Source organism: Taudactylus pleione, unplaced genomic scaffold, assembly GCF_031769625.1.
Source record: "Taudactylus pleione unplaced genomic scaffold, aTauple2 ptg000760l, whole genome shotgun sequence".
Classification (NCBI taxonomy): domain Eukaryota; kingdom Metazoa; phylum Chordata; class Amphibia; order Anura; family Myobatrachidae; genus Taudactylus; species Taudactylus pleione.
The window spans coordinates 2,285,201-2,299,660 of NW_028285162.1; the positions used below are offsets into that span (position 1 = coordinate 2,285,201).

General features: G+C 44.9%; 1 protein-coding gene across 1 annotated transcript in view; it reads left to right on the forward strand.

Annotated features, from left to right (window-relative positions):
• TRIM67 (tripartite motif containing 67) overlaps nt 1-14,460 on the forward strand; it is a 272,622-nt gene that overhangs the window by 154,179 nt on the left and 103,983 nt on the right. The window contains exon 4 of the mRNA XM_088457427.1: nt 2,300-2,410. Coding sequence (XP_088313553.1) covers nt 2,300-2,410 — 111 coding nt within the window. The remainder of the gene's footprint in view (nt 1-2,299; nt 2,411-14,460) is intronic.

Below are 14,460 nucleotides of genomic sequence, written 5' to 3' on the forward strand. Positions count from 1 at the left end.
ATATATATATATATATATATATATATATATATATATATATATATATGGAGAGAAAAGAGGAATGTCTCCAGTGCTGACTCAGTTACACTATTGAATAGTTTTTACCTCTGTAATGAGCCTCATTTAATGCTTAAGGTAATGTCCAAGCCAGACATGGTAGACAGTAAATATAAAGGGGAAAAAAATCGAAAGAGCTCTTGTGTGAATAAAATAAAGAAAGCAATTGCATAACAATACTAATAACAATACTGAATAATAAAAATACTGAAAATAAACACCCTCAATTCTCCGTTATCTCATCAAATGTGGTCCTGTTCATATTATAACCTCCAATTAGTGAATGTGGCAATTATTTTAGGAGTCAGATATTATAAGCAGCAATGTTATATTTTCCACAATCGTGTTAGTTCAAAAGGGTCCCTTAATTGGCGGAGATGATTCACACACAGATGCTTGGATCCCTTGAGGCTGGTGCAAAAAAGTGTCTGGATACTCCGTGGTGCCTCAAGCAAAGATCAGAGTTCTACAGTTTTTGTATAGAAGAGCATTCGGAGGACTGGTTCAGGCTGTAGATACTTTGCTGCAAATCCCAGTAGGTCAGAGCAGTAGGGGTGTAGGTACAACTAACATGTTTCGCTGTGTCCCCCACTGTTTGATAAAAGTCTTTGCTCCTGTATTATACAGAATTTAAAAAAACCTATAAAATATTTATAAATACAATTTTAGGATAATATATAGAACATATGGATGAAAAGTATAAAATAAATAATAATAATAAAATAATAAAGTTATATAAGAAGTTATAAGACCTATAAATCTATAAAATCTATAAATCCTAGTAGGGAGTCTTCACCTAAAGCCAGGGCCGTGTCTAGGGTAGTTCGGCCGGTGCCATCGCACAGGGCACCACAGGTCAGGGGGCGCTATTTGGGTCTGTCACATTTCTGTTTATTATCATTCTCACTTATAACTTCCTCTTATTTCATCCCCAGCATCTCCTGGCCTCCCCTATCTATTCCCTGGCCCTTCCCCATGAGGCCATTCCCCTTTTTTGGTTGCATCATGTCCCTTTGAAAAATGAGGGGGGCGCCAATACTCTTTCTGGCACAGGGCACCAAAAAGTCTAGCTACGGCTCTGCCTAAAGCACCTGCCTTCCCCATAAAACTGAACATCTTTACAGGTACTCAGATGCCCCCAGGACTTTAACTCCAAGTAGTAGGGGCTTATCACTAATTAGGTATTATTGTGGTTTAGAGATAGACAAGACTAACCAGATCTTTTAGATGTTATCATATGTATTAAGTACACTATATAAATGGGCGCAGAATATGGTAACAACACTTTACCTTACCTAGATCAGTGTACAAATGAAAAATGACTATGCAGCAGTCAGTGTTGATCTGCAGGTAGATAACAGTTATGTACTCCAAGATCTCATACTTAGTACTAGCAGGTGTATTAGAAAACCCACTAATAGTGAAATCTGTCTGCATATAAAATCTAATAATAATAATAATAATCATAATAATAATGATGTCTGAGTGCAAATACATTATTAATATAGACTTCTAAGTCTAAACTGATAATTAACAAACAAATCAAATTGTGCATGTGAAGGGTAATTGCTGGAGACAGACACAATAATGTTAAACATTATGGGGTTAGGGCTTGCAGCAATTTAACCGTAGTCATTGAAATAACCATGATCAAGATAGAGAACACAGCAAAATGATATACGGAAACATGTAAGCAATAGCATGTGGCCTGTTTTGTATGTAATGGAGAATTTTAAAGTTCTGGTTTCTCACAGGAATTATGTGGCATAAAATAATAGTGCAGTACTCCCGAATTGGTAAGTCTCCTATAGTTAATGAACAGGCATGCTTATTCTTACGTGGTTGCTAAGGGGCCTATTCATTATTCCCAAAACTGTGGTCAAGCCTATGAAAAGGCTGTTTTCAGAGGATTGCCAAATTTATGGACTTTACACAGCAGATAGCAGAGATATCTGCAGCAGTCCCCCTCTTTACGATTGCAAATGCAGTCCCCATATGTTTCTGTTGGGACTGTTTTTCGTAGCTTGGCCCTGTTAGCTAACACCATCTTTTCATGTATATTAAAGGTATACAGTACATGTGAAGGAGGAGCAAACTAATTGCTCAGCCACCGATAGACATGTGACAGCTAAATAACATGCACTAGTTTTAAAACCTCATTTTGCAGCTGTACAATCCCAACAGTACGATCTCCTAATCTTTTTCAAAGGGGATTATCTGAAATTTGCGGCTTTACTTTCAGGTTGTTTGGGACCAGATAAATCATTGTACATTAAAACTACGCCAGTCGACAGGGCTGATGGAGTATTGCCTTGAAGTAATCAAAGAAAATGATCCATCTGGCTTCCTACAGGTACATGTACAGTATATGCTTTATATGAAAATAAAGTGATATATGATATCCAAGACATTTTTTTCACCTGCGTTTCCACAATAATGTGGAACATTATACCATTTTCTGTAAAGCCTCTGGAGCTCAGAATTGCACCAATATCCAGAACAAATAGTATGTTAAAAAAGATCTATTTAAGTTACACTAAAATCAGTTTTATATGTATATAATTGTGCATAACTACATGGAAATGAATATGCTAGACGTAAATATATATTACACATCGCAGATGTAGCTCGGTGTTATGTTTTAATAATCAGCTTTTAGCTATCATTTTATAGAATGTACTAGATAAGTGATAGCGAGTAGCTAATTGGATGCAATAGGCAACTTCTCCACTTCACCTCTTTAGAAGATTTGATACATCTCCCACCTAGAGTATAAAAGAAGATTTTTGTACTTACAGTAAAATCCATTCCTCATAATCCATCTGAGGGACTGGGGGACTCTGCTGTATTCTGGATTAGAGGGCTGGTTTAAGGAGCAGGCACTAAATAGTTTACTGTAACTATAACTAAGCACTGCCTCCTCTAACCCCTCCCAACTCCACCTGACCTCATCTTTAACTAAAAAAACTGGCTGGAGAAAGGAAAGAAATAAGCCGCATAAGAACTATAGGGAGAAAACGCAGTGTCCCCCAGGCTGGTTTCCGTAGTGACCAGAGTCCAGTCCCATTCGGAAGGGTTCCATATGCAGTGGAATTTCCTAAAATGCGGTGTCCTCATCTGCATAAGGATACGTGGATTTATATTGTTGGGGAAACTGAATTTTTTTTATCAGGCCTAAGCCAGGCTTCCCCCAAAATACCAGAATATTTAGAAAAAGCAGGAAAGGTTACAATCTGCTTCTTCTTCTTATGTTTAAAAAAGGAAGAAGGGCCTGAGACAGAATGAATACTCAGTGTCTGGCAGATTGCACAAACTGAATTCTGCACACCAATGCTAGCAGGTGAATCTTCCTCCCAACTAGTCTGATCTTCCCAATCGCAGTCCATAATTTCCCCTCCTCTTGGGAAGAACACGCGGAAACTGATTCCCCAGGAAAACAAACATTAGAGGATTGTGGGTGCTTTTTAGTGGCCGATGCTCCTGAAGATTCACACATTTTTTTACATAGAAGAAGAGACCTTATAAAGGCTTTTTTATATGTAATAACCCCATAGGGATTCCCATGAAAGATCAGTCACATCCTGAGAGAGGAATCAGGGTTCAGGTTGGATACTAGGGAGGGAAAAGTCACTTACTTCCTCCTGACAATTCTCTCTCCGTGTAAGTTATGCAATGGCCTGACCCAAAGACTTATCCCATTCTGGAATCACTGCCTCGTCTGCCGGGATTCTGGATGGCTGATCCAGGACCTCAATACCACACCATGCAGAGGGCACCTGGCTGTGTGTAACCCTTAGATAACAATATAAGATGTTCTTTCTTTCTATCTATCTATCTATCTATCTATCTATCTATCTATCTACCTATCTATATACACATACACTGAAGTGCCAAAATTCATGGGATAGGTGCCTAACAATGTGTAGGACCCCCTCTAGCCCGGCGGAGTGTAGCAACTCAATGTGGCATTGATTCCACAAGTGGACGGAAGACCTCTGAAGAGATGTTGACTCATGCTGTCTGGATAGTTTCCCACAGCTCCCTGATATTTGTTGGTGCAGGACATTGGTGGCCTGATTCAGAGCCGGACACTCTGACAAGAGCGCTTGCTCTGAATCAGGGCCCTCCTGCCTAAAATTGGAGCGGTCTCCTGGACGCTCGCATAGCTGTGGGTGACCACCCACAACTTATGCGAGCGGCCAAAAAGATGGTCGCGATGGTCAAGACCATTGCGACCGTCTGACTTGCGACGAGACCCTGCAGTAGGGTCTCGCTGCCGCAAGCCCAGTAGTGCTTATGGCTCTATCAGAGCCAAAAGCACTCCCACTGACATCACTAGTGATGTCAGTGGGGCCGGCCCCAGACGGTAGGCGTTCCCATGGGAACGCCTCCGTCTGGGCAGCAACGCCCCCGGCACGCCCACCAAAGGGGGTGTGCTGTCACTCACCATCGACAGCATGCCCCCTTGGTGCGAGACCCATGGCGACGGCTTGGCCATCGCTATTCGGGTCTCGCACATGCGCACGACGGAGCTCCCTCCATTGTGCGCATGCGCACTAGGGCACCATCGACCCGCTTGCGAGCGCTCGTGAGCGGGTCTGAATCAGGCCCTGGGTGCGAATAGACCTCTCCACCACGTCCCATTAATGCTCGATTGGGTTCATGTCGGGCGCACTTGGTGGCCACACCATTCGTAAGACCTCTGCAGAATGCTCCTCGAACCAATTCTGGACAACTTGGGACCAATCAATGACACGGTGCATTAATCTGATGTTATATTCCATCGTTGTGGTGGTACATGAAGTCTGCAAATGGTCATCAACAATGCAACGTAACAGTTACTGGTCAATGACGTGTTCAGACGCACCAGCGGACCCAACCCATGGCATGTGTACACACCCCACACCATTATGGAGTCAGCACCAGCTTGCACAATACCATGTTGAAAGCTGGGATCCCTGGCCTCACAGGGTCTGTGCCACACCCGAACCTTACCATCAGCCCGAAACAACTGATACCGTGATTCATCTGACCTAGCTACATGTTGCTAGACCTCAATGGTCCAATTAGCGACGTCACAAACCCAAGTGAGGCACTGTGTCTGGTGTCGTAGTGTTAACAGCTGTACTCTGGTGGGTCAGATTACAACTGATGCAGGTCTGAGCATTTCCAAGATGTCACAGTAGGATGGCACCATCTATTATTGTCTTTACATACTGCTATCCCATGACATTTGATACCTCAGTGTATATTCACAGTATATTTACCCAGGGAATAATCGCACACAGGGAATAATCGCACACAGGGAATAATCGCACAGTAGTGACCTGCCTCATTCCCTGAGGAGATAGTGCAAGAGAAAACACACATAGATAAATCAGGTGCAGCTGTTTTAGATGTAAATCTCCCACACAGACTACTGTACAGTCAAATAGAATACAATTAGATAAGCAAGAAACAATTTGCAACCTATACTAAGTAAGGTACTGAAAGAGAAAATGAGCAAGATCATATTTTACTAATCTACAGAGCCCTAATAATTAGGTAGAAAGCTCAAGAAATAGAAGAAAGCAGGGGTGAAGATAGGCTTTCTGTCACCCAAGGCAAAGACTCAGGGGGTCATTCAGACCCGCTCACGAGCAAAGGATGCTCGCAAGTGGGTCGATGTTGTGCGAATGCGCATGCGCACGATGGAGGGAGCTCCGTCGTGCGCATGCGCGAGACCCGGCGAGCGACGAGGAATACGTCGCTCGGGGTCTCGCACCAAAGGGGGCGTGCTGTCGATGGTGAGTGACAGCATGCCCCCTTTGGTGGGCGTGCCGGGAGCGTGGCTGCCAGACGGAGGCGTACCCTACCGCATGGTCTCGTCGCAAGCCCGATGGTCGCGATGGTCTTGACCATCACGACTATCTTTTTGGCCACTCGCATATGCTGTGGGTGGTCACCCACAGCTATGCGAGCGGCCAGGAGGCTGCTCCATTTTCAGGTAGGAGGGCACTGATTCAGAGCGAGCGTGGCACCGGCTGAGAGACTTGCCCAATCTTCCAGGGGGCAGGGAGCGCCACCCGATTTTTGTGAGGCTCCCGAGAGAGTAGGCAAGTATGTGATAATAATAACGATAAAATGTTCACCATATCATAACAAAAAAACAACAACTTAGCCTTGTAAGGCTTTTTTGGCTGCAAAAATTTTTTATAATATCATAAGACAATTTAAAAGCCAACTTGGGTTATATGCTGATAATGCTCAAGTTTGTCAGTCGCTGTCCCATGACGCATTGAAGATATGTTTTTATAAGTTTTAATTTTATTACATCAGAAACTGGAATGGTGAGGAAGATTCTCAGATCTGTGGTTACATTGGGGTAAGCATCTTGCAGATGTAGCTCAGAAGACCAGCACATGTAACGGTTTTCATTTGTGAGTCTAAATCCAGGGCATAGTACTTAAAATTTTCGACTTATCTCTATCAAGATCTTCTTCATCTACACTGGCTAGTTCTATGGCCTGATCCGTGAACTCTTCTGTTGTCATTACCAGGGCCGTAGAGAGCCTGGCTGGGCCCTGGTACTTTTTGGGGGTGTGACCATAAGCAGGCTTGGCCACACCTCCTTACAAAACCATTATTAGCTGTGCTACTGTGAAACAAGGCATAACAATGAACTCAAATTTATCGATGTTTCTCAGAAGCCTATGTCTATGTTATTGTATTGTTTTTAGGTCATTTAATGTATCAATATAGTGCATGTAGAGTAAATGGCCCTTTTAGCTTTCATCTGGTCTTACTTAGTGATTTGATGGTAACAGTTATATGTTTTTGAGTTCTCATTTGAAGGTGGGGGCAACAAAGAATGGGTATAAAATAAACAATGGAGCCTACCAAAGTAGAGCTGCCTCTACCACTAGCAGTATTTACTCCAACCAAGCTAAGTGATTGTGCTGCACAAGGTACAAAATATGGAAGATTATTGTCTGTAAGCGCTCATGACTGAACCCCTTTGTACCTCCCAGTCATGTTGGCAGCATTATCCTATGACAACCCTCTACATCACTCTCTATTTTATGTAGGATTAATTCAGGAAGGGCAAGGCTGGTCTTCTCTAAAAAAATCAATAAAGCTCTCAACAATTTCAGGGCCACATCCAGTAATTTTAACATATCTAATGACTTCAGACAACTGTTTCAAATGGCTTACATTAGTAGTGCAGTGATACATCATAGAAAAATATTTTACTTCCTGATGTCATTAAGTATCTGTTCCCTTATCTTCCAAATGGGATGTAGTCGAAAGGTTGATAATGACAATGTCGACATTCAAAATGTCAACACCACAATGTTGACAGTTATGGTATTGATTGATAACACATTGACAGTGTGTCGACATTCTCAAAATGTTGACAGGTTAAATGTCGACATTGTCAGAATGTCGACATGTAATAGGCACTACAGGGAGAGTTAGGGGTAGGGTTTATAAATACTCACCCGAACAGAGGTCTGACCTGGAAGTCACAGTCACATGATGCCAGGATCTGGATGATGCTGCTACAGCCATCAGGAGCAGATAAGTCACCGCTGGACTACCAGAGACAATATGTCGACATTCTAACATGTCCACATGTCATCACTGTCTACATTATAAATGTCAACGTGGTTAACATCAACATTATGGCCATGTCAACATGATGAATGTCAACATTATAACTGCCAACATATCATATCCAACCCTTCTCAGCAATGATGTCTAAAAATGTATATGAATATCAGATAAGAAGTAGCTGACTTAACCTTTCTGGTGGTACAAATGTTCACGCAATAGGGGTTGTAGTGTGTAACAAGTTCAATAGTATTTAGAAATTTTTCACTTTTAGGTATTCCAAAATCAAGACTTTTATGTGAACCTCGCAACAGTCTACCCAGCGTAGCCCAGTACATTATTACATCCACAACAGCATAAGGAATGACTCTCCAGTGGTTTTCTTCTTTTACTATTGGGTCCTGAAGTTCTTTATCAATGCCACCTTTACCTAATGAAGACTGTAGTATTTTCCAAGAACAAAAACACATTTTGTGGTTCAAGGAATTTTTATATTCTGAAATTATGTCCCTCAATTTTTCCATTGAGTGAAACCATTTTCTTTAGTCAAAGAAGATAGATTTGGTTCTGAAATTAGATGTGTAAACAATCTATTAAGTATTCAAGGGAAAGTATTTTTTGACATGATATAGGCCAGCCATGATCACATACTCTCTGCCCATTTGGCAGTTCTTTACAAAAAAGAAAAACTTTCGTGAGTTTTCTTCCATCCCTAATCAAACTCAGGGCCTGATCCAGACCCGCTCGCAAGCGTGTTGATGGTGGGGCCTTGCATGCGCAATGCGCGTGCGCAAGCCCCGGAGCGAGAGAGAAATTCTCTCGCTCCGGGGCTTGCTACAAACGGGGCGGCTGTCAATGTTTATCGACAGCTCGCCCCGTTTGTAGGCAGGGTGGGGGGGTGGCTGAACAAACGGAGGCGTTACTGAAGGAACGCCTGCCGTCTGTGGGCGGCCCTACTGACATCACGAGTGATGTCAGTAGCGAGCTTCCGGCTCTATTAGAGCCGGAAGCTCACTGGGGCTTGCGGCAGAGAAGACCCTACCACAAGGGTCTCGTCGCAAGCCCGATGGTCGCGACCATCGCGACCATAACCTGGTCGCTCGCTAAAGCTGTGGTTGGTCACCCACAGCTTAGCAAGCAGCCAGGAGGCCGGGTTTTTTAAAACCAAGCGGCCGCCTTGATTCAGAGCAAGCGCTCGCTTTTTGCGAGCGGCTCTGAATCAGGCCCTCAGTCTTTGTTTTGGGCCACATGCGTTACAAAGCACCTCTGTGTATTGCTGGGTTTGGTTGGCAATGTCCCAGGATCTTGGAATTCAAAGTCCAATTCAGCCTCACCATGAAAAAGACCCCTGCATGCTATATTCCGGTTCCTAAGACTGTTCTGTACTCACGGCAGTACTGCTAGAACATTGCTGGGCACTGGTGTCTCCTTTCTGTATTCGTTATGTCTTTGCCATAGGTTTAGCTTCTTCTTGGGTTTCATGCTTATGAATACCCTTGTCACACAGATTGACTATGTTTTGATTTTTTTTAAAAAGGAAAAGTAAAAACAAATCCCTTTGTACATCATGGGGCATATGTTACAATCTTTAAAATGAAAGGTTAATTTAACTACCTACCTTCTTATTCTGTTGTATATTCAACCATGATGACATCAAGGATGATTATTTTTGGGCTTGTCTTTACCTGTCCTTAGCTTTTCTTAAGTGTACTGCTCTCTAATGATTTTTTTTACATTGCGCTAAAACGTTCTAGTAACATGTAAAGAATGACAGGCACAATCTACTTAATTTAATCATTTTTGTTGATTATCTCAATAAGAAATGTTTGGCCTAAGGGTACCATGCAGAGAAAATGTTAAGCCTCTAGGGCTCCATGATTCAAGAAAGTTTGGGAACCACTGGTAGAAGATATAATAGTGCATTCTATAGAATTACAGTACATGATAGACTTCTGGTTCCTGCGCTGGTATGAGAGGAGACTGAGAACCTCATTCAGAGGTGGTCGTTAGATGCAAGCAGTCGCTCTGAATGAGGACAGCCGCTTGCATCTTGTAGTGCCGCCTCTTGGTCGATCGCTAAGCTGTGGGTTACCACCCACAGCTCTAGTGACCGACCAGGGTGATGGTCGCGATAGTCAAGACTAGCGACCGACCAGGGTGATGGTTGCGATGGTCAAGACCATCGCGACCATCGGGGCTTGCGACGAGACCCTAAGGTTGGGTCTCGGCACTCGCAAGCCCCAGGGAGCTTCCTGCTCTGATCGAGCAGGAAGCTCCCCACTGACATCACTGCTGATGTCAGTGGGGCCGCCCCCAAAAGGCAAGCGTTCCTTCGGGAACGCCTCCGTTTGGTCGGCCACGCTCTCTGCCCGCCTCCCAAATGGGGCGAGCTGTCACTCACCATCGAGAGCTCCCCCCTTTTAGTGCGAGACCCCTAGGTAGGGAGCGCCTGTCGCTAGCCGGGTCTCGCGCATGCCCAGTGGGGGAACATCGACCCGGTTGCGAGCTCTCATCGCTTGCGACCCGGTCTGAATGACCCCCTGAGTCCTTGGATCTCGGTTGTTAACGCTGCCTACACCCTCACAATCACAAAATCGCTTACAGCGTAACAATCTGCCTATAGTGGGATTGCTGGAAGTGGTTAAAGAGACTGCTGTTTAACATTTTTTCAAAGTCACCCTGCCTGAAAGTTTGAAAATTAGTGGTGTGCTTGGATTTGGTCATTGAGCGGGCCCACTGGACAAAATAAACAACACACATGTGTGGTGATCTTCTGATGTTTGAATTATGTACATATAGAAGCTATCTGGTCCACCTCTAGATGCAAGAGGGAGTTAACCTGGAAACCTGGATACATGATACTGTACAGCAGTATATAATATTTGTAAATAATGCAACACTGCTGTAACATTCATGAAAGCAAGTTACCACAAGTAGGTACAGGTTGATTGGCAAAAAATATATATATATTTTTTTTTACCTGATCCTGGCAGGCTAGGTAAAAAAAAAACTATAGAGCCCAGCTGAACAACATATTTCATTGCATCTGTCTAATATTAGGAGAATATAGTTAAATAATTGTAACAGAGCCAGATTTACTTGGATTAACAACAATTTGGTCCTCGCCAAGGACTTCAACGTATTGACCTTGCCACCAAATGCTGACCACACTGAAGAACATAGTAATAATAATGGAGTTGTTGATAATCTGTATGTATAGAGATGTGCAGTGCCGGATTAAGGTCTGTGGGGGCCCCTGGGCAACAAACATGTGGGAAACATGTGGGGGCCCCTATTAAATGTGACAAACTGGGGTATGCGCAATGGGGACCTTATGCAGAGCCCCCAGTAGTGTCAGTGCCCACAGTGGTAGTTCCCCGTATGCAGTGCACCCAGTAGTAGTGCCCCTTATGCAGTGCCCCCTATGCAATACTCCCATTAGTAGTGCCCCCTGTAGTAATGCCCTCTGTATAAATGCCCCCAGTAGTAATACCCCTGTAGTTGTGCCCCAAATAGTAATGCCCCCCAGTAGTAATTGGGCGTGTGCCCAATAGTAATGCCCTAGTAGTAATGCCCCCTGTATAAATCCCCCAGTAGAAATACTCATGTAGTTGTGCCTCCAATAGTAATGCCCCCAGTAGTCATTCCCCCTTTAGTAGAGCCCTCTGTAGAAATGCCTCTCTATTAGTGCCCCAATACTAATGCTCCCTCTCTAGTAGAGCCCCCAATAGAGATGCCCCCTGATTAATGCCCCCAGCAGTAATGCTTCCCCCCCGAGTAATGTTCCCAGTAGTAATTCCCCCCCAGTAATGCCCCCAGTAGTAATGCCCCCAGTAGTAATGCCTCCCCCCTCCCCGAGTAATGCCCCAGTAGTAATGCTCCGCCCTGAATAATGCCCCCAGTAGTAATGCCTCCCCCCTCTCCGAGTAATACCCCAGTAGTAATGCTCCCCCCTGAATAATGCCCCCAGTAGTAATGCCTGCCCCCTCCCCGAGTAATGCCCCAGTAGTAATGCTCCCCCCTGAATAATGCCCCCAGTAGTAATGCATCCCCCCTCCCCGAGTAATGCCCCAGTAGTAATGCTCCCCCCTGAATAATGCCCCCCCCCAGTAATGCCCCCAGTAGTAATGCCTCCCCCCTCCCCGAGTAATGCCCCAGTAGTAATGCTCCCCCCTGAATAATGCCCCCCGCCACTAATGCCCCAGTAGTAATGCCTCCCCCCTCCCCAAGTAATGCCCCAGGTATAATGCTCCCCCCCGAGTAATGTCCCCTTTAGTAATGCCCCCCTTTAGTAATGCCCCCAGTAGGCCGCTTGCACTAAAAAAAATAAAAATAATAAAGCTCATACTTACCTGAACCTTAGCCCCGCGTCCGCTGCAGTCCGCTCGGCTGCTCCTCCACACTATGGCAGAGACGTCATGACGTCTCTGCCATAGTGCTCTGCGTGAGCCGGAAGCTGGAGCTCATGTGAGCTCAAGCATACGACTCCGGATGCCGCTGTGGGGAGGGAACCGCGCGCCTGGAAAAAGGAGCCTCCCTACAGCGCCGGGGTAAGGTTGGCCGGAGGAGGCGGAACTGGTTCCGCCTCCTCCGGTCCACTTTAACCCCGATGGGTGTGGGGTCCTTAACGTGTGGGGGCCCAGGGACGATCGCCCCTGTCGCCCCCCCGTTAATCCGGCCCTGGAGATGTGCACAGACCCCTGTGTTTTTGTTTTGGTTCTAGATCATCATTGTGTTTTGATTTTAGCAAACACCCTCAATTGTTTTGGTTTGGTTTCGGTTTTGGAGTTCTTTAAAATTGATATAAACAGCTAAAATTATGTAATTTGGGGGCCTATTCATCATTACATAATTATCATTAATAATAATTGATAATTATGTTTTGAACTCGCTGCGAGTTCAAAGAATTGTTCGGAGGCATTCATTATGCCTAATAAACTATAGTATTACTTTCGAAAGCTGTTCTTTTTGGGGAGTCAGCTTTTCGGGATTGTGATACTTTTCTCAGTTATCTAAGCCCTCTATGCTCCCAGCCCACCGCCTCTGCCTGTCTCCACGCTCCCTGTCTGCAGCCCCTGCTCCCTGCATCTCCTTCCCCACCGGTGTCTGTCCCAGGCCAATCCCGGCCCCACCTCTTTCCCGCTGGTGTTCGTCCATTGCCGCACCCCCTCCCCCCGGTGGTGTCTGTCTCGGGTGAGTAATCTCATCTTCACTTGCAACTCGGGGGAAATATCTCGATCTGCTTCACCATCGGCCAACTCACTTTCAGCTAAACTCACTTCTTAGTAAATTTGCAAGATGAAAAACGGGAAAATCACCTGAGATTTGGCGATGCAAATCAAGATAATAAAAATTAAACTCGACCATTCTCGATTCTTAGTAAATTTACCCCCTAGTGTCAGTGTGTGTTGCTATGTGTGTGCTCGTGCTCTCTCCCTCTGTCTCTCTCCCCCTCCCTCTCTCTCCCTCTCCTCCCCCCTCTCTATGTCTTTCCCTCTCTCTCACACTTTATCCTCACTCTTCCTCCCTGTCTCCGGGGGTCATGGCAATTTTATTGATAGAGGCCCACACAGTTTAGTTGCCCTGGGGCTCACACAAGCCTTAATCTGGCCCTTGCCACTCCACTCTGGTGGTTAGCTACACCCCTTATGGAGAGCGGCCAAACTCCTTAGTGGGCCCCTATGATTGCATTCTTCTGGTGGACCCTTCATGCCCCAGCCCGACACTATATATATACTGTGTGTATATATATATATATATATATATATATATATACATTATTTCAATTATTGAATAATTAACCAGGGATCAGTTTCTAATAGGGGTGTGCACCGGCCACTTTTCGTGTTTTGTGTTTTGGTTTTGGATCTGGATCTTTCTTCGTGTTTTGGATCTGGATTGGTTTTGCCAAAACCACCCATCCGTGTTTTGGGTTCTGGGTTTTGTGTTTTGGATCTGTATTTTTTTTTTAAAAAGCATAAAAACAGCTAAAATCACAGAATGTGTTGGTTTTTCTGCTCCTATGCTATTATTAACCTCAATAACCTTAATTTCCACTCATTTCCAGTCTATTCTGAACACCTCACACCTCACAATAGTGTTTTTATGTCCAAAAGGTTACATCGAGGTAGCTGGATGACTATGCTAAGCGACACGAGTGGGCAGCACAAACACGTGACCCATCTAGGAGTGATACTGCAGTGGCAGACAGGATGGCTGTTGACGTGTCACTTTCTGCTTCAGCTGACAGTGTTTTCACCAGCAGGTCTTTGCACCTCTGCAGGCTTGTGTTGGCCGGAAAGAGAGACACCACATAGGCTTTAAACCTAGGATCGAGCACGGTGGCCAAAATGTAATGGTCTGATTTCAACAGATTGACCACCCTGGAATCCTGGCAAAGCGAATGAAGGGCTTCATCCACAAGTCCCACATGCCGAGCGGAATCGCTCCGTCTTAGCTCCTCCTTCACTTTCTCCAGCTGCTTCTGCAAAAGCCTGATGAGGGGAATGACCTGACTCAAGCTGGCAGTGTCTGAACTGACTTCACGTTTGGAAAGTTCGAAGGGCTGGAGAACCTTGCACAACACGGAAATCATTCTCCACTGCGCTTGAGTCAGGTGCATACCCCCTCCTTTGCCTATGTCATAGGTGGATGTATAGGCTTGAATGGCCTTTTGCTGCTCCTCCATCCTCTGAAGCATATAGAGGGTTGAGTTCCACCGCGTCACAACCTCTTGCTTCAGGTGATGGCGGGGCAGGTTCAAGAGTGTTTGCTGGCGATCCAGTCTTCGGCACGCAGTCGCTGCATGGC